General features: G+C 39.3%; 1 protein-coding gene across 1 annotated transcript in view; it reads right to left on the bottom strand.

Moving 5' to 3' along the window:
• The window catches only part of polrmt (polymerase (RNA) mitochondrial (DNA directed)), a 44,558-nt gene extending 28,686 nt beyond the window's left edge, over positions 1–15,872 (bottom strand). The window contains exons 1-9 of the mRNA XM_080506033.1: positions 15,717–15,872; positions 14,531–14,629; positions 13,217–14,049; positions 12,388–12,521; positions 6,264–6,450; positions 4,370–4,519; positions 1,936–2,103; positions 1,238–1,408; positions 335–574 (exon numbers count right to left, since the gene is read on the bottom strand). Coding sequence (XP_080362159.1) covers positions 335–574; positions 1,238–1,408; positions 1,936–2,103; positions 4,370–4,519; positions 6,264–6,450; positions 12,388–12,521; positions 13,217–14,049; positions 14,531–14,629; positions 15,717–15,858 — 2,124 coding nt within the window. The 5' untranslated portion in view covers positions 15,859–15,872. The remainder of the gene's footprint in view (positions 1–334; positions 575–1,237; positions 1,409–1,935; positions 2,104–4,369; positions 4,520–6,263; positions 6,451–12,387; positions 12,522–13,216; positions 14,050–14,530; positions 14,630–15,716) is intronic.
• Positions 15,873–20,834: the final 4,962 nt, after the last annotated feature.

Raw genomic sequence — 20,834 nt, 5'->3', positions numbered from 1 at the left:
TGAAGGTCCAGGGTTCTACAATACCTGAACTGTGGCATGAACAGTGTGAGGACACCTGAAGGCAGAGTTAGGGAATTTTTACATATAGATTTCTTTCTGCAGTGTGGGGAAACGTAGCATATTCATAAAGGCATCGAACAGAATCCCTGACACATGATGTGGTCACAATAACTTGTGATCTATCTGACTTTCTGGAGCATCATTTCATGACTTGGTGGCTCAGGTCTGTCAGCTGGACTTCAATTACATTGGAGCAGATGCTGAATAAGGCTGCGGAGGCAGTTTTTTAACCAGGCCCAATGAGCATTCAGTGAGACTTTCACATGCACTATACCTGTCTCGTGCTGCGGAAGGTGTACATGTGGTAGAGGATAGGGATGAGCTTCCTTTCAAAGGCTGGATTCAGGATGTCGCTGTTGATTTTGAGGTTCTTCACCATCATATCCACCAAGTAAGTGCCCAGCTCCAGTGTTACTATATATGGCCAGCTTATCTCACCACCCTGTAGTGTGGGTCCTGAACTATGTTCCATTTCCAGCTTGCACCAATGCTCTCTGGGAAGGACATTGTGCACCTACATAGTAAGAAAGGATGAGTTACAGTGAGAAAAATCTGCATATTTATGTCATCATCATATGAATAACAATGCACAGAAATCAATTCAATATCAGTGAGACCAGGTAAAACGTAACTTTTTGATATGATCTACAACAATAGGAGTTGGATGTCAATCCATAGAAATATCCTTGACTTGTCGTCACGTAGCTGTTAAATGTTCAAGATGTTTAGCTTCAAAACTAATGCCTGAAACAATGAAAGCTCATAAAAGTGAGCCATACGCAAGTCTTGAATTAGCTCAGAATTATTATTCCCAGAATTTTAATTACAAAGGCTGCATTAAAAAAAAAACACCTTCCATTATACAAACATCTTCACTAACTTCCAATCTACACTAACTTCTGGATGTTAATGAGTTTCTTTCTTGTTATACGGTAGTTTTGATTACATTTGCAGTTTTTCTCAGGGTGCACCAGCAGCTTCAGAAACACTGAGTCAGTGATACTGACCATGAAAAATCCAATCAAGAACACACAGTTCTTCATTTTCACTTAAAAAGGCTCAACTGTATCTGTACTTCTACTTAAGTAAAAAAAAAAAAAGAAGTTACTACCTCTCGTAAATATAGTGTCAACTGCTAATTAGGATGATGTTTTTTGTTGTTGGTTTTTTTTTTAACCTTTGTATCTTTGGCCAGCAAATCAGTGTACATGCTGTAAATGCTGCCAAGCTTTTCCACCGTCTGGTTCTGGTGCTTCTGTCTCACAGAGTACTTGGTGAAAACCCTGTGGCCCAGATCTCTGGCGAAAATCTTGAGCGACTCTCCACTGGGGGGCAGGTTGGAAACACTCTGGAAAATAACACAGCCAAGATCAAACGGTCAGAAGCAGACAAACACGTCTGACACTTCAATGAAACAGGAAGCAGCACATGACTCTGTGACACTTTGTAAATAAAGAAATAAACCTCCTGACAGAGGAGAGACAATAATAGCGAGAACAGAGTTTTGTGAATTAACACCCCACCATGTGAATTTGTCTATGTTGGAAGCAAAAATATCTGATCAAAGAAAACTCTGCTTTCCTGCCCAACTGTGATGCTTTTTCCAGCTGTTCTCACTGTCAGCCTTTTGAATTCTGCTTTTGTGGCTTCTCAGATTAGTTACGTCAAATTACACAGACAATTTCAAGACAACAAAAGAAAAGATAACAGTGTGAACACTACACAATTTTTTTTTTTTTTGTCATGTCATAGTAAAATGAAGCTGTCGGCAATCAGATGACATTCATTCAGGCACAAACAAAGTCTTTGTTATATCCTTCCATAGACTTCTGACATTTTATTGAGCTGGTGGCTGGGTTAAGTGGCTTGTATTACCTGTATCATGATGTCAACATACTCCCTATCCTCCAGCAGACAAAGATATGGATAAAGGTTAAGCCTGTAGCTCTTGGTGTTGGTATTAGCCAGGATCAGCTTGCTGTCCCTGAGGGCCTGGAGGAGGACCTTCTGCCACTGTGTCCGCCGCTCTGCCAACAGCCTCCTCTGAAAGGACAACAGGACTGAAAGTCACCCATCTCATGACTGACTGACAGCAGGAAGACAATAACAGCTGAATAGGTGGAAAGAAAATGAACAATCTCACAGCCTTCATCACATGCTGTATGATTGGAATGGAAGGCCACCTAAATTGTATGGCAGTAGACAGGGTCACCTCTCACTGGACACAAATCATTGTGCAACATGGCCATGAATTCCATTTGATGGTTAAGCTCGTTTGGCCCAGATATCTCGAGATGACACCACAAAGAAACCACGCTATCCTGTAGAGAAAAGACAACTGGGCCACAGACCTACTGGCACAAGAGGAAATTGTGTTTGAATGTATAAAATGGATCAATGAATAATAACCATTCATCCCATTCGTTACAGTGAAGTGAGAGAAAAGAAAGAGATTAGGGAAATAGGGCACATCAGTTGTCTGCATTATGGAGACACAGCTGGAAAAAAGGTGTTACAAAAGCACATCATCATCATAGATGATTAAATACAATTTCAATATTACATTTATGTTCATATTTCCAGTCTTTATGGAAAGCTAAACTTGCTAAATTCATCTTTGTCATAAAGACATGAAAGAGGGGTTTGACTGAGTTTCTGTGCAGAGATTAGAGTTTCCCAGCGACTATGTAGATTTACTCCTGATACATCAACTTCTTTCCATAATGTGAAGAGAAGCTTGTCAAGTTACTCTGTGACTGCAAATTGCCTACAGGTTTGGTTGAGTGGGTATATACTTGGTTGTGATAAATTTTTCAGCACAAAGACCCTAATTAGGTGAAGGAAAATATAGAAGAGGAATAATTAGATTGATGGAAATCAGACTAAGATGAATCTCTTCAAATCCAGCCAAAACTGTTTGTTTCACAGCATCATTTTATTTTGCTGTGAATTAAGAAACTCAAACGGTGCATCATGTTCTGGGGGTTAAAGCTGTCTTATCTATTTTTGATGCTTGTCTCACTTCAGTAAACACACAACTCAGTCTGCAATGAAAGTTGGTGATTTTCAGCTCAGCTACTAACTGATGGACAGACAGATACAGATAGAAAGTTTTAAGCATCGCAATAAAACCTCCAGTGCTCCAGCTTCACACAAGCAACACTGTTGAGACTGCAAGGTTGTAACTTCACTACATGTTTCACAGCCAAATAAGCCAGGACTGTTCTTTGCTTTCATTTTGAGATGTGTATTTCTTCATCTATAATGCAACATTTTGATCAAATAATGTATCATTCAAGACATTACATGCATTTTTGATGCAGTAAACTGAAATTGTGCATAGGCGTGTATGTGATCATATTCACTCTTCAATCTTATTTAGTTATGACTGAGGCACAGACACCTTCTGTATGGGTTGTGGATGGAGAGGTGACTCTGCATTCTCCTTGGAGACCTCTATTACAATACATTATTATTCTGCCCTGCCTGTCTGCAAATCCTTCCTGACCACCAGGGACTCTCGGCCTGCTCGCTTCCCACAAAGCCCATCTGCAGAGGCAGATGAGCCAGGCTGGACTGTAAATGCCAGAGTTGGAAAAAAGGCACACCGCAGGAATATTAGCCTTCTTCTAACCAGTCAAGGCCTGCAACTGTGTAAGTTCAAAGTTTATCAAAGTGAGAGAGAAAATTGTCAGACAAACATCAAAACGTAAATGATAATGTGACTTATACTGGTTAAATACTAAGATAACGGTGCACCCAGGCCATGTTTTACCCTGTATTCCAGCATATCTGGAATCTGAAGAAGCTTTACAGCACAAACAGGCAGGGAGCTCTTTCCAACTAGAAACAACACTTTAAAAACTAGACTCACTGGCAACTGTATTAATGAGCTTTATAAACAGCTGCAGGTGACTTCAGACTCTGTATGTGGACGGTACTGGTCTAGAAGAGGGACAAAGCCATATAAAATAAATAATCCAACAATGCACTGACTACCATTCTGATGATTATTTAGTTTTTTGTCTGTAAAGAAAGATGCAAAAATAATTTTAATGCAAAACGTCTCACTAATCTGGCTTTAAACAGCACCTACAACATGGAGGGAGTTGTGTTGATGAATCTAAATTGTTTCCCATCATAGCTGATTTGGTTTTATATATTGCTTGTCTTTGGTAATGTTTCCCAAAATTAAAGATTTTTATCAAGTCGATCTACTTCAGCCAGCGAAACACTCTTGTAAAAGCTGTGTGTAGATCTCGATGGAATGAGCTGAATAAAAACAGAGGCCATGGTTAGGTTTTCTTACCATTTTTTCCATGTTTTCAGTGACAGGTTTGGAAGTCTCCACAGAGTCGATGGTGACAGTGCAGGCCTGCTCCACACTGAGCTGACGTTTAAAACGCTCCTGGAGCTCCTCCTGAGTGAAGTCCAGTTTAGGGTAGGTATGGTTTTCCCTCTGAAACACGCAAACAAGCACAAGGCAGAGAGAGAGAGATGCTCACCATTATACAGCAGTAAACTTGCCTCATGATGTAAAGCGCTTTGATGGCTGCTCGAGCAGTGGAAAAGCGCGAGACGTGAAGTGTATTGACCTAAACTTTAAATATTAATATTTTCAGGCATATTTTGTAAGTTTAGCTGAAGTTAGCAAAATTCTGGAAAATAATTAGAGATGAGGTATTTTTTTACTGCTGTAAAATTTCAAACATGTCATGGGTACATTTTCAGCACGCAAGGGTTACCTCATAAACACCAAACAATCAAAACAATGATTGTGACTCAGACCTGAGACAGTCGAGGCAATGACATGAAGTGCTCACCAGACATCTGATGTGGAGTATTAAAACTTAGGGATAATTAAAGACACTAACTCATTGCAAACAGACAGAAGTGACAGACAAAAGAACTATTGAATCGTGCTGGTATGAATGTCTGAAAAGCTAAAAGCCTTCAGTTTCAGATGAATCCTGACAGGAAAATGGCCGTGCTCTACAATGCTAAAATGCAGCAGTGTGATTTTTAAGGTACTATGTCATAAAATGCAATGAATGCACACATAAAAACCCGCCATTTGAGGATATTTTTGCTATTAATTCTTCAAACTTTTCAATGCATTAAAGAATGATGATATTGCAGACGTTCTAGGCAGGAAACAAAGTATATTGATAAAAACAGGCAAATTTCTTGAGTTAAAAAAAATAAAGCAAAAATAAGATTAAAGCTCTAGTAACAAGGTGAAGCTAGATCAAACTGCATTTTGTACGGTTGACGGCTTCATCAAAATTCACTCTCACACCAACAGCCTCCTGAGAATTTCCGGTCTGCTGTGCTGTTATCAAGAGGACCGGTTATTTGGACAGGATTTAGGCTGCTGCAACCTGCCAAAAAGTCAAAGTCATTGTCAGAATAACTACCTTGACAAATACAATCAGAGCGAGCCGTAATAAAGCGGTCACATTTGACCTGTTTCATCCATCACCAGGTGGCATCGTTTCACATATGTGCCCCCGTGATAAAAATATATCAGTTGCTGATTGCCTGATTGCTACCATCTCATCACACTCGCACTCACTCACACACACAGACCAACAACTGGACAAAGAGCACCAAAAATATGTGGTATGTAGAATAAAGCTAAAAATACTACATGTGCACGAAAAAAAATGCAAAGCTGTTAATCAATCATGTGCGAGCCACAAGGAGAGCAGAGGTGAACAAAAGGAGGAGAGGTGAGAGGAAGGGAGGCAACTAAGGCAGAGGGCCCATTAGAAAGCAGAGTCGTCTCACTATAAATAGGCAAGTGCCTGTCTGGCTGTGAAGGGGTGACAATCAAATCTTTGTAGTCATGCTGGAGCCTTCTGACAGCTTTCCCAGCTCTCTGATGCTTTCACGAGCAAAACATTCACTATAGACAGCCTTAAAAACAATTCCTATGTGTGTAAATGCACAGTCTGCACTTGCTTCAATAATTCATGTGGCATATTTTGAAAACTGTTACCCTGACACAATACAACATCTTAAAGTAAAAAAATTTGATTGAAATAAAAGTATAGATTCTGTCAATCCAGCTTCAAAAAGCAACAGTCACACCCACTGACTTCAGTTAGAGATCAAAGGACAGTCAAATACTACTTAATTGTAGATTAACTACATACTACCAGTATCAGCAGTGTCTTGACAGTAAAGTGATCTTGTGGTACCTGTGTGTAGAAGTCCTGAACCAGCACAGACGTCCCCTGATTCATGTCCAGATTGAGGCTGGGCTGATAGTCAGGCTGTACGATGTGTATGGCCCTCAGCAGCATGTCCCGTTCATCTTGCCGAAAAACACACTGACTAAAAAGATCATCCACAGACAGGCCGTCGTCCTCCATCTGGTTCAGGCACCTGGATATAGGGACAAACTGCATGTGAGCCAGGTTTAATTGTCATTTAACTTGGTTTTAGGTATCTCTGGAGATCAATGGGTACACATCACAGTACTGACATTTACTGTTCGGAATTTGGACCTTTCTGGCTTTTTTATTTAGAATATAAGAACAGCTACTAAATAATTACCATATTTCCATGGGCACAGAAAAGTAAACATGTCATTGCAGTGACCTTTTTCTGGTCTATTTAATTATAAATATTTGTGTAAAGTTCACTCTCCAGTTTGTTAAATACACTCACACACCACGTGGATACATTTCTATATACATTGGGTTAGTGCCCTGCATGTCAACACGAGTGTCCCAGTGGAAGTTACAGCGAGCTACCAGGCCTCGAGAGCTCAGCTTCGACTGCTTTTACAGCTGGCGAGTGGACAGATTGTAAACAGTGTGAAAGAAGCCAAAGGAAGCATGAAGGTATCCAACACAAAAGGTCTTTATGACCAACTGTTTGATGAACTCTTCTGGCAGATACACATTTGATGAACCAACAAAGTAGATATTGACACTCTGGAGGACGGTTCAGAGGAGTATAAAGGACTGTGTGTGTGTTTCAGGCTCTTGAGTGAACTCTGACGCTTCCCTCAAGGCAACAGGGTTATATTCTTACCAAGGCTTCTAACTCCAGACATAAATGCAGACTTGTAAATGCATGCAGACCTGCTGGTCATTTTGTAGTTTTGTTATGTTGGCATAACTTCTGAGCCAGGTGTTTTGCATGTGTCATCTTGCATCACAATTGAAAAAAAAAAAGACTTGCAGCTAATGGTGTTTCACTTCCATGAAGATTAAAGCAGAACTATATATAATTTTATTCACATTAAAAATAAAAGACCTAATAAAACAAAAGCAAGTTAAACAGTCACATAAATCAGGAAGAGCTCAATAGAAAACAAACTGAGTAGTAATTTAATATTGCCCATACAAGTGGCATTACCTTAGCTTTACATAACCTGCACATTTAAGATAGATTACACCTGACAAAATTACATTCTGCTTCTGGCAATTATCTAAACTTTGTATATGAGGGTGATTTATTGTCTTTCTCTCATTTCTTTTGAATAAGAAAAAAAGACATTTATGTTATGTGGATCAAAGTAACATCAATAAGTTAAATTCAACACATCTGCAAATATTACACACTCATAATGCTCAGGTGTAATGCTCAAGTCGAAATGAACTTGGGTTATTAAAGGTGAACCTGAAAATCTGGATAAAGTGATTATGTACAGTATATCGGATATAGTGATGAGGCATAGAATTACCTATAGTATATATACACAGATGAAGAGAAGAGATTAAGGGGGAAAAACCTTGTAAGTAGTATCAGAATGTTATTATATGACCTCATTTTCCATTCGACTAACTGGAGAATGCTCAGAAAGCCAGACTAAAAACAAGCCCATCAGAAGAACTTTTTTCTCTACGTGGGAGAGAATAGTCACAGTAATGGATCTGGCCTTGTACTCTGATCATAAAGTGGGAGTGCATAATCTTTTGACCTGCCTGTTACGAGAATGAAACTAAGATCATCATGACTCACTGTATCCCAGATTAATTCAGCTTTAAAAAAGGGAAAAAAGCTGACTAGTCCGTAGGGTCATTTCATATGTCTCCCCTACCCTGACAGACAGTTACAGAATATCAATTTAACTATTTGCATGGACACGCCGTCTGTAAGAGTCAGAGTATGAGTTTGATTCAGAGGCAGATGGCGAGTGACGACATCAGTGAAATGTTTATTTGAATAGAATCTCCTGGAGAGCTCACTCTCCCGACTGGACTGCAAAATGCAGATGATGCCTATCTGTAACCGGGTCTCTGGAATACTAATTAGGAACCTAAAGACTCCCATGATTCAATAGTTTAATATTCAAAAGTTAAGAAAATGCACATTCAGTGAAATTAAATTTTATTATTTAGTGAGTGGTAACACTTAGAGGTTAAAGTGACACATATTTGTGTAAATATTTACAGATCATTTTCATACCAAGTTTAAAGCTTTACTTTGATTGGAATTTTATGGAGCCACAGATTATGCGATGTAAAGAAATTACACAAAGATAAGAAACCAAAGAATAAACATGTATCATTGTCTTTCAATAAATTCTGTTGACTGAACTGGATATCAGAATTTAATCCAAATGATATGTATTCTGGGACTGGGGGGAAATACAATTAGTTTTTACTATGTTCCTTTCATAATCTCTAGTGCACCCGACACACCAACCTTGTTTGGTTACACTGCCCCCTAAAGGTAATGATTAGATAATCACGACAGAGGCAAAAGACGGTAGTGAGGAAAACCCATTTGTCATCAACCACAGGGGGATAGCCAAGCCCCGTTCCACCCAAGCTTTTACTGAGGACAATTATAAATAACAGCATGCTAATTGGGAACTGGAGAAAATCCTGGCTCAGCAGGTTTCACCAACTCATTCTAACAAGATGTGTACAGGTTCTGCACTTCATGGAGTAAAAACAAATGAGGCACAGTAGTGACATTGTTTGCCATTTTTGTCGGTACTTGAAATGATCTTTGGAAATATTTGTAAAGCAAGCCAAAGAGGTCAAACTGTTGAGACTTCTTATTCTTGCCTGTGGGTCTCTTGTGATGCAACGTGCAATTTTGGTCTGAGTGAATGAGAGAGAGCCTTGAACAAAGACGGGATTAGTCTGGGCACTAGCAGTGTGGTCCAGAGGAACAAAGAGGGCAGGGAGGTTGAAAGATAACGCATAATCAGCCTGGTGACTGCTCTGCTGGGCTCTGGGGAATGCGCAGCTCTGGAGGACATGGGACTTATAAAGGGAAAACTAAAAGGGGTAAGTGCATGTGTTTGCATGCGTATCCCTGTTTTCATGTGAGTGAGGAACAGATTGGAGCATTGAGGGTGCAGCCAGACTTGCAAGAGGAAAATTATAACAGGTGCAAATACAGATGTAATAAAAGTAAGAAAACAGAGTAAAATAATGACTGACTGACATCCAAAAGAAAAAAAAGAACAATCTCATCAGCTTACAGTGATCAACTCACCAACCGGACACCGACCACCAACCCCCTGAACTGCCACCTTCCCATGGGGCCCCAAGAAGAAAGTATGTGTATATTTCTGTATGTGTGGTTTCAGCGGCCGACACGACTGAGCTTTCCTGTTAGTCTAAACAACAAATCACCAAGTGAGATGTGACAAGAGGAAAATCATATTATCACTCCCAAATCACACGGTGGGAGAGAGGGCTATTTTGCATGATGTGAAAACGAACTGTGAAAGTCAAAGCTTCAGAGAACTGAAGGTGAATCTGAATCTTTTCTTCACTCAAAGGGAACACATATTGTGAGACTTTTGTCAACTCATAAGCACAACTATGTCTTGTAAAGTTTATGCTGCAATAAAAAGGTCAAAGGGCAAGTGTTCAGTTGAAGCAACCATTTAGTGTTGGAACAATTTCTTTACGACTGGCAAACACTCCATCAACTGTATCAGAGCATAACTCGAAGGGAATTTTTGAGGTTAATGTAGATATTGATATTTTATTTAAAGATATACGTAAAAATTGCATGCCAGTGCATGAAATTCATTGAAGACGTTGCTTTGCATTGCTAAATGTGGTTTGATTGTTGGGTTTCTCTCTTTTAAAGGCACCTCGACATGACTGTGTTGTATTTGGTGCTATATAAATAAAGTTGAATTGAACTGAATTAAATATCTCTTACAAGCTCAATTTAGTGAGTATATCGCTCTCATTACATATTCCATTGTTGCATAATGATTCTCCATTACACAGGCTGACTTTATTCTAATATATGCAGTGTAGTACATACCTTTCAAGACTGCATATGTTACCCACATATTTGCAAATTATGACAAAATTATAATGTTCTTCAACATTAAGTTAATCTTAAGCCTTTACATATTAATGTGTATATATAGAATTCATGAAATGTATACAGTATTTCCAACATTTCACATAATAATTACGAGGTACAGGGAAGGTTAGGTTTGTTTCAGGACAGGAGGTGTCAGAATGCACTGTCAAATATGAGATGACGGCTATATGAATGGATCGTGAGATGCAGTCAGAAGAGACATACTCATGTTTTTCACCTGACCTCAAAAAATAAGTATGAGAACAATTGCAACTAAACACAGTAGATTCTTAAGCAGACTGGAGCTCACCGATGTAAAAGAGGGTATATTCATCTTATAAAAACACATCCTCTAGGGTCTGGGTTGTCAACATACATTAAGGTGAGTGGAACAGTCTACTGCAGCTTCCTGTTGTTTTTCTGCGATAATAACGCAAGACGAATGCCAGGCATTACTGCAGAAATAATCTAATATGAGTCCAGCCACCGTCTGGGAAGCAGGCCAGTCCAGTGTCTTTTAAATCTACTGCTGCCATAGAGGCACAAGCAGTGTGGCACATGTCGCCTTTTCCCGAAGCTGTACCCGGGTGGCTTGTGTGTTAAATGTCACGCAATCAATCAAGTATGTTAATTCATATTACTGAGCAGTGATTTTCACTGGAAAATGACCCAGTTACCGCTGAGACCAAAACTGGGCTACAAACTGTGAAGGTTGTCCTTCAAAAGAAAAGTTGCAAAGTTAAAAAAAAAAGAAAAAAGAAAAAAAATGAATTAAATAAATCACAATATATGTCACTTTAACTGCTGCACCTTGTAAAAATGCAATTAATCTAAGCCAACCTCATTAACACTGTGTCAGCATGTCGCCACAAACGAAACCACCAGTTTTAAGTGGCAGTGTAAAAGCACCACTAAGCAGTAGAGATTTTCACTGTATTAGAAAGTTAAAGAAAAAAAAAAAAAAACAGTCAAGCATGGTTTCCATGGAAACCTTATCAGCAGCAAGGACAAGGGTATTAAGGAAATTAGGTGCAGCTTTTGGGAATAAGCTGTCAGCGTCATATAGGCGAGACACAAAGACTTCCTTTATTCTCAAATGACACAAAAGATAATTCTGCTGTAATGTCTCATTCCAGAGCTGAACAAACTGTATGAAGGAAAATAATCAATTACAATATCTCAAACTCTCAATGGGACTATATAAACTCATCGTGCTCGATCATCTCCATATGACACAAGTAGTTCTAGTAGTAGGCTTTTTACATTTTAACTCAAGTGTTCTGTGATCATATTTGCAACATAAGTTATTTGAATACGTCACATTGACACATAAGTGTGTTCAAATCTTGATCACCTCAAGGTCAACGGAATATTTATTGTGTCTTAAAGAGTGAGGGTATACTAACAAGTGTGTATTTAAGACAAGACAAGCTAGAGTAAACAAACACCAAGTGCCCAAATCTCACACATTCTTACATGCCACTCAGGGAAAGTGTCTAATTGGTTTCTCCCTTTTTCTTTTAGTTTAATAAGAGTTGCCACTGTAAGTCCTCCAATCCTCCCAAGGTGAACTGCAGACATGGCGAGCAAATATGATGGATGCCCCTTCCTGCCAAAACTAGGATTCAACCCAGGTGCCCCACACTCAAGATCAAGAAGTTGTGACACCAGGGGGACTGATTCCTAAATACAATTAGTCAATGAAAACTGGTACAATGTATCAATGTCTTCTAAAGGGCTGCTATGCTCAATACAAGTACTTAGTTTATAATGTAGCAAGTAGCAGCAGGTCAATCTGGTGGACACCAACTCCAGATCATAAACCTTAGATAGTCATGGCTCTTAGTATTAGGAAGAAAAAAAGAGTGGCAATGAAGCCATGGAAACCATGAGCACAGCATGACCCCTGCTGGTTATTCTCTGAATTGTCCATTCTATTTTTTTTTCATCCAATTCAACTGTGTTGAAATGTCTGGTAAGTGTGTGTGCCTGCGTGTGTGTGTGCGTGCGTGCGTGCGTGTGTACCTCGAAATGACTTTTGGGGAGCAGTTTGGATTGCGGCCCATGCACTCCAGCGCAGCAGCATAGGATCCCACATTTGGTTTCAGACCAGCCTCTTCCAGCAGAATAAAGATGCGGCCAATGTGGTTTAATGTTCCCTGAAAAAACAGAAACACAAGGAAAGCACATGAACCTCATTTACATTCACCATTCAGCACACCAGTGCACTTCAGTTAAGCTTCATGAAAGGAAAAAGACGAGATAAAAGTTACTTTTTGTTTCAGTGATAATTAAGCTCCCCACACTATCATCAGAACACAAACATGAACATTAAATGCAACTAAATTACTAACCAAAGATAACAATCTATCAAACACAACAGGCAAAAGCACCAGCAAAATAGCAGGGGAAAACAGAATGTGCGACTAAATATTTGGCATACCTCAATAATGAAAATAACTTCGACATGTTGGGGTACAAAAGAAACAAAACAAAACAAAAAATCCACAAATCTTGACAATTTATTTAGTGATGGAAAATTCTAATTCAGTATCTACTTTGGTCAATGTACATTGAAGCAGGCTTGCTGTCATTTTAAGCTCAAAAAGTCAAAGGAATATAATATATAACGTGTATTCAGCTATAGGTGCTTTAAATAATATCATGGTAAACCATCAGATGAACCTCAATGAAAAGTGCACCTCAGTTTAGTTACAAAATAAAATAATCAGAAAAAAAAATATCCTCATGCCACACATATTCTTTGCATGTTGCTTATCTTTATTTAAGGTATTGAAAGCAAAATTCTGACACGCTACAGATTCAAATTCATTTCACGAGTTTCTGAACTCACCTTCTTGGCCCACACCCTCATCATGATGTTATAAACCCCCGTGTTCAGGAGTTTCCGTCGGCTCATCACTCGATGCTGACTGAGGAGGAAACCATGAGCTCGATCGATGTCCCCCGCAAAGACGCATGCCTCGAGGTAAGAGCAAATGCTGAACTGGATGTCTCCTCGCGCAACTGCCTCGCCGCCGTCCTGCACATGCCCTGGGTTACTTGAAGAACTCCAGTCTCTGACTTGCAGATTGAGCCTCTTTTCTAGTTCCTCCACCTCCGCCAGCTCTTTTGCTCTCTGCTGGGACTCAATGATAGCCTGTTCATCTTCAGTGACAACACGCTTAGAGTCGTTTCGCTTCGGTTTTGACACTTTACGGCCTGTAGATGCTGGTCCTGTAACTGCTGCAACTGGTGAAGAAACTGCAGCACGGATTTTGTCTGACAGTTTTGTTTGTTGAGATCTGTTCTTTTTAACAGCTGTTGATATTGTTTTATGTGTTGTGCCAGAGGTCATTAGGCCACTAATAGTTCCTTTCGATTTTTCAGTTGGTTTCTCTCTAACAGTTTTCTGTGTTTTCTGCTGAAGGTGTTGCTGTTTCTTGAGCTTGTTTTTCTTCTCCCGAGTTAATTTTTCCATCCAGCGGCTGGTCTGAGATTTAGAGGTTACTTTGGCCACAGTCTGTCCAGATTGAGGAATGTCTGTTTTCTCATGGGGTGGACTTCTGGGACCCCTCCCAGAGGGGACACCCTTTCCATGGGATGGAGCTTTGACAAACTGCACTTTTGCATGTTGGACATCTAGAACAACGTCAGATTGGAGTTGCTGGATCCGGGCCTCAAGAACTAAGAAGAGATTTGAAAGGTATTAAATGTGTGCACAGACACCCAAAACAAAACCAAAAAGGTGCATCAGGTATATCTCGACACTTATAGAAATCCATAAGTCTTGCAAAAACATTCTACTATATTTGTACAGTTTCCAGCAAAAATATTTTTTCCACTATGAGACACGATCACTTCACCAGTGGCACTTCATGGAAGGCGATGTATTCAATCAACATTTAATGTTTTCCAAACATGTGTCTTCACAGATATATTGATAGTCTAAAAACAACTTTCCATATTTTACGAAGAATGAAAAAAATTTATAATTATGTCTTTTGTCGAGGAGATACTTTTGACTATAAACTGCACAACTATTTAGTTTATTAGATCAATAAACCTGGGAGGTATCTGAGGTTTTGCTGTGTCGCATCTCATCGACTAAAACCAATAAGGTCTAAAGTAAAAGGAAGCGAACCGTCATTTGCAAAGCTAGCCATACCGTCCAACAACTGAGACTGCTCCAGTACACGTTTCTTTGTATCTTCTTTCTTTGGAAGTACAAATGAAACATTTCTTCTTTGCAGGTGCACAGGTGTCTCTGAAAAAACAACAGGTAAACAGATAGGAATTACCCTAAAATATGAAGAGAGCAGATAACTTCCCTTACATATTATGCCACTACTTTGATAGTACTCTGTAAATAATCAGAGTTTTAGGCCTAGCGTTTCTCTCAGTTCAGATTTCAATCAATCAACGTTTTATCAAGTCCAACATTTATATGAATGACATGGATCATATTAGGTCATATCTAGAGCTTGACCTACACTCTTTGTGACTGCACAAATGGCTTAGATTACAAATACTTCCTAAAGGTAAGTATTAATAATAACAAAACGGCAGCTGAATAAAAATAATTTTGGTAATCACATTTGTGCATTAAACAAGGTTTTCATGTCTGCAGACAGCAGAATTAACAAAATAAAACACTGAATGATGAGGGTAGCTTTCTCTTGTGCAAGAAATTACAGGGGATGTGTGATCTGATAAATGCCTATTAACTATTGAAACATATTTTAAAATACTAATTAAACGCTTGAAAGAGTTACATAAAATATATAAAATATGGCTTCATTGACGCAATGGACACAGGTAGAGTCGAAAGTATCTTTTGTGCTGACAAACTGGCGAATTACCACCAAATCACCAATCTTCTTGAGACGGTGTCTCAACCTAGAGTTTATGCTCAAGAAAGAAAAAAAAATTAACAAAAAAACCCCCCAAAACAACAACAGACTAATAATCGTTACTGAGGATAACAAACATACTGTATTTCACATATAGTGTGTTGTTGTGAGGTTTCGCCTGAGTGTGGTGAGGGGTGGCCCGAGTTTATTATGGTAAAAATGTGGATTTCTCAATAAAGAACGGTTGAGAAACAATGGAATAGAGGACGGTCGTCAACAAATGAGCCAAAGTGGTCCAGTTACTTAGGTCCACCATCAAAACACACTAGCTCAAACCCACACATTCACTCACAAATCATCTCTACTCAGACGTAAACGGACTAAAGCAAACTAAGTGTCCTCGGTGGTGTTTTCACATGGTGTTTGGTAAACACAGTGAGGATGGAAGCATCTTGATCTCGACGAAAGTCTGCTAACTTGTCCCATCCTGTCTCTGCTCACCTGAGATTCGTCTCACTGCGCATTTCCTCGCCGACATGCAGAGCTGACAGCAGTCCTCGAAAGACACACCAACGGGATACTTCTCAAACAAACGACGGCGGTTCAGGCATTTGACAAAGGCATTGACTCTGAGAAGTGACATGTTGACATGTAATAACCGCGTTACTTCTCAACAGTGGGCCGCCATCTTTAAGGAGACCCGGCTAATCGAGTAGAGCGGTGATCGCTGCTCACAGGCTGATGAGCGGAGTGCAGAAAAATCGAGTGTGTGTTTGATCATATCAAGCCAGAATGACTGAATTGAAGCCTTTTAATACCCGTTTTATATCTTCACGTATTTGTTTTGGTGGCTTCAAAACAAAACAGACATATCTGACACGCTATTCACAAATGCATCAGATGTGACAAAAGCTTTTCTTAAATGAACGTAGAGAATATATGAAAATCTACATTAAAAAAAAAACTCCTTCACATTAGTAAAAGTAAGAAAGTAAAAGTTCTGATTAGTTTTTCACTGGATGAACCTGCTGTTTTTTGGTTGTTTTTTTCCCAGACAGATCATAGTTTTAAATGAAATAGATTGCTGTAATAAGGTAAGTACGGTAAGTGCTATTTGAGGGGGGAAAGGCATGTATTAGGCCTTCTGTTTGTCATAAAAAAGGTGTTAAGTAAACTCAATTCTGCAAAATTGTAACGAGGACTACTAAAAACTGTAAAAAAATAAATAAATAAAAATACTGTGGTGCAAACTGTAAGTAAAATAGTTAGGACAATTGTAAGTAATATAAAAATTAACACCTCTAAATGTTCATTCATCTTCTACATTGCTTTGCCCAGGGCACTGGAGCCAATCCGAGCTAACTGTGGGTGTCTTGTGATCTGTGTAGGGTACACCCTGGACAGGTCACCAGTCCATCACAGGATAAACGCACACTGTACAGTTTACAATGCTATCGGCCTACAGGTGGCACTGTCACCCCAGTCAATCAACCTGGGACTGGAGGTCAAACTGGAGACCAAATGGACATTGAGTTGATCTAAACAAGTAGCGCTATGTTGTTCTTATACGTTTGCTTTTATGACGCCAACAGAAATAGAACTCAAAGGGTCTGTAACATATAAGTAAACTATATTTATTCAAAAATAGTTACAACTACATAGCCTATTAAGGCCCATTCATATATGTCAGAACAAAATGTGACATTTCGTCAAATAATTTGCTTTCATTCTGTACTTCTGCTTGCATAAATGCAGATCTATTTTTCAAATTGTTTTTGTATATCTGATACATTTTATGAATACATTTTATTATATTAAATGATTGCATTAATGTAAAATGACAATCACAATATTTCAAGTCTGTTTTTCATCATAAGCTATTATCTTTACTGAGGAAATCGAGTGTCTATTAAATTACAATACTCACCATGGGTGTAACCTATTGGTTAATTGTGGTAGATTAACTCCTGCTGACTTGACCAAAGTGCATGTTGAAGTCTATTGAAAATGATTTGCTTTTATTTCAAAATGACTTGAAAGTTGACCTGAATTTATCTTATTCACATCCTGTATACTTTCTGACCCCCTGTAGCCTCAGCCTCCCCTCGTCATATGTCCATAAAGCATTCTTAAGCACTTTAGCAGCCTTTTGTGTCTCAGCAGGCTGGAGGTTAACACAAGGACTACTTGACTGAGACAGAGAGAGAGAGAGAGAGAGAGAGAGAGAGAGAGAGAGAGAGAGAGAGAGAGAGAGAGAGAGAGAGAGAGAAGAGAGAGAGAGAGAGAGAGAGAGAGAGAGAGAGAGAAAGAGAGAGAGAGAGAGAGAGAGAGAGAGAGAGAGAGAGAGAGAGAGAGAGAGAGAGAGAGGCACGAGGGAAATTAGGTCCAGGCAGTACATCTTTTCTCACTGGAGGCAGTGGCTGAGAGCATAGTAGTAGGTGTCTGCTGCTGGGCTGTAGGTGAGGATCAGGAGGTGTTTGTTGCCACAGTTCATGAGCAGGGCCCCTTGACAGCCTCGTTTGATGTGGTTGGCCCCTGTCGGCGGCTGGCTCTTTGCGCTGGTGTGACAGTCATTGCCGGGTGAGTGACTGTCAATGCCCCAACCGACAAAAGAGGCGAAGACAGGCATTCATGGGGCCTGATAATGGCCTGGCCAGGACAAGGCTGCCATTCTGGTGTACTTTGATCATGTGGATTCTTTTGCACACCTTTGTAGGGGCTCCCTATTTGTTTAACAGATGGAGAGAGAGATGGCTGTTTTTGAAACTGCTTCACCTGGCCAGGAAAACTTGATGGAGATACTTCTCTGTGATATGCATGTATGGCTAAATGCCTTTGGCATGTGCTAGTGAGTGCGTGTGAGCTCCTCTTTTGTGTGTGTGTGTGTGTGTGTGTGTGTGTGTGTGTGTGTGTGTGTGTGTGTGTGTGTGTGTGTGTGTGTGTGTGTGTGTGTGTGTGTGTGTGTGTGTGTGTGTGTGTGTGTGTGTGTGTGTGTGTGTGTGCTGAACTACTTACATGGAATTAGTACCATGTCCTGTGAAGATAAAAAGGCCTCTTAGGAGACTTCCATGTATCATCAGCAACTGTGTCATCTTAGGCGACAAAGAGTCACATTTGCAGTTTAATGTATGATAATAGATAGCATCTCATTAAAACAAACTTTTAAAACAAGTCTCCAGTACATTTATAATCCATTTAGTGCAAATATCACAGAGGATGTTACTCGTCACTTCACTCATGTCCATTACCGTCAATTACAGACAGCCCCATCCTTTACTGGATTGTTCTGACTCATACGCTGTTAGTGGGATTTCCCAACACATGCATTTTAGGATGGATCTAATTAGTGAGTCACGTCAAATGTCATAAGCTACGTCTTGTTACTATGTTTGACTGGATCTCAGTGGAGTAATGAAAAAGAATATTGTATCTTACAAACGTTGATTCTAATGACGTACTCTCAACATCCACAGAGTTATTGTACCTGCAGGCAACAGCACAACCTACATTTTGATAAGGAGAATAATGAAATGTCAAATCAGCAAAAAAATTAAAAATAAAAAAAAAAGGTTTTTCTTCTATTTTTGGCACTGACATCTTCAAACTCTGCACAATGTCAAATAGACATATTATCAAAACGTTGCTGAAAGTTATCTTGAAGCAGCATGTGGAAATATGAGTTGTAGTTGTTCCCTTTAACCATGTTTGCATTTCTATCAGACACATCCGTGTTGGGTCTCAACCACAACTTTTTCAATTTGCTTCAATGGAGCTATAGGTTCTGAAATCAAAAGAAAATAGTCCTTGTTAATATGATGCATGAGGTTATTTCCTCAGAGTACGTTGTGTAATTTGTAGTTTGTGCATTTCAACACACCACGATTAAAAGACAAAATGTCTTTTTTTTATTTTTTTTAAATTAAAAAAACATTTTTAAATACAGTACAGTCATTCCTATGTGCTTTTACAGAGAAAATAGAAAAGCCCAACATATCCACATGGGCAAGTAGGTTTGTTTGCGAGTGTGGAAAGGAAAAACTCCCTCCAACAGGGAGAAAACTTTGCAGAAACCAGACTCAGAGGTGACGGCATTCTGCGGACCGGTTGGGGTGAGAGGATAGAGGAGAGGAGAGGAGAGGATAGGAAAGATAGAGAGATGGACTGGGTGGGGAGATACATACAACACCCTTGTTAGTGCTACATATATTTTTTTTTCTTTTTACAGTAATCACACTGATCCAAATATTTTCCAACTGTCATGAGATTAAACCAGCCTGAAGAGTACTATCTAGATAGTAACATAATTTTCTAGCAAGAGTATAAATTAGCAGGTAGGCAAAAAAACCAAAACAACAACAAAACAAAAAGCAAAACAACAACAACAATGATAACAAAAGTAAAAACTAAATAACACAAAACAAACAACAAAAAACCTGATTTTGATAATTGAAAGAACAATAGCAGAGAATAAGAAAAATCAGCAGCAAATCTCATCAATGAGGAGTGGAAGTGTGTGTGTGTGTGTGTGTGTGTGTGTGTGTGTGTGTGTGTGTGTGTGTGTGTGTGTGTGTGTGTGTGTGTGTGTGTGTGCGTGTGTGCGTGTGTGTGTGTGTGTGTGTGTGTGTGTGTGTGTGTGTGTGTGTGTGTGTGTGTGTGGTTTGTCCACTGGGTGTGAATGTAAAATTACTTTATTTTAAAAGATTATAATCTGAAACAAGGAAAATTGAAACATCGACAACTCTTAATTCCATAAAGAAAAACTCTAAAAGTGCTAGGTCAAGCTAAGACAAAACTATAAGATGAATGAGGTAAGTATTTAAGAGGAAGTCAAAACAATTAATAATACGACGGTAATAGTGAGGGATTGTCAGTGCTAGAGAGGGGGGTTGGGTTTCAGACCCTTTTGAAGACTTTGATGGTACAAAACAGGCCTCATTATAGAGATATTATCTCCATTCATACACTTACAGAGCTGCTTGGATCCCTGCTGGGAAAGATTAGATTCCCCCACTTGAGAACATCCTCCTTGGGTGCCTGGCTCTTAGAGCACTGTTCTCAGTTCAAGGCACACCCACACTGCACAACTGCATACAATTCAGCTCAATGCAACACAACTCGACTCAGCTCAAGGGATAGTGATGGAGTGAAATCCATCCATGTTGTTAGAAATCACACTAAGCTACCAGATCATGGAGCTTTATCACCTCCTCTCTAGGGATTATTACATACCTGGTCTGGTGATTGTCAGTTCACCATCTTGGTCCTAATGGACAAGGCTCAAGTTAGAAAGAAAGAATAAAGCTTGGGGTAGATTCTTCTTTGGAGGACAAAAGTGAATTTAATATGTCATATGCTTACGCCCGACATTTCCTCCACCGCCACTATCACCACAACAGGTTGACTGGTTTGAAGTGAAATATGTAGCTTTAACAAATACTGAAGGAACAGATCATTGCAGTCAACTTTCCCTCGGGATTTCAGAATAAATGATTAGAAATTACTCAACCTTTTTGCTAAAATTAAAATTCAAAATCATCTAATATATTTAGCATATAAATACTTGTACATATTGTTTTCAGTAGCCACTCAATAGTGCTCATTCATTTGGGTGTTTAGAGG

Source organism: Blennius ocellaris, assembly GCF_963422515.1.
Source record: "Blennius ocellaris genome assembly, chromosome: 12".
NCBI classification, from domain to species: Eukaryota; Metazoa; Chordata; class Actinopteri; order Blenniiformes; family Blenniidae; genus Blennius; species Blennius ocellaris.
This window is presented reverse-complemented; position numbering and strand designations above follow the sequence as displayed.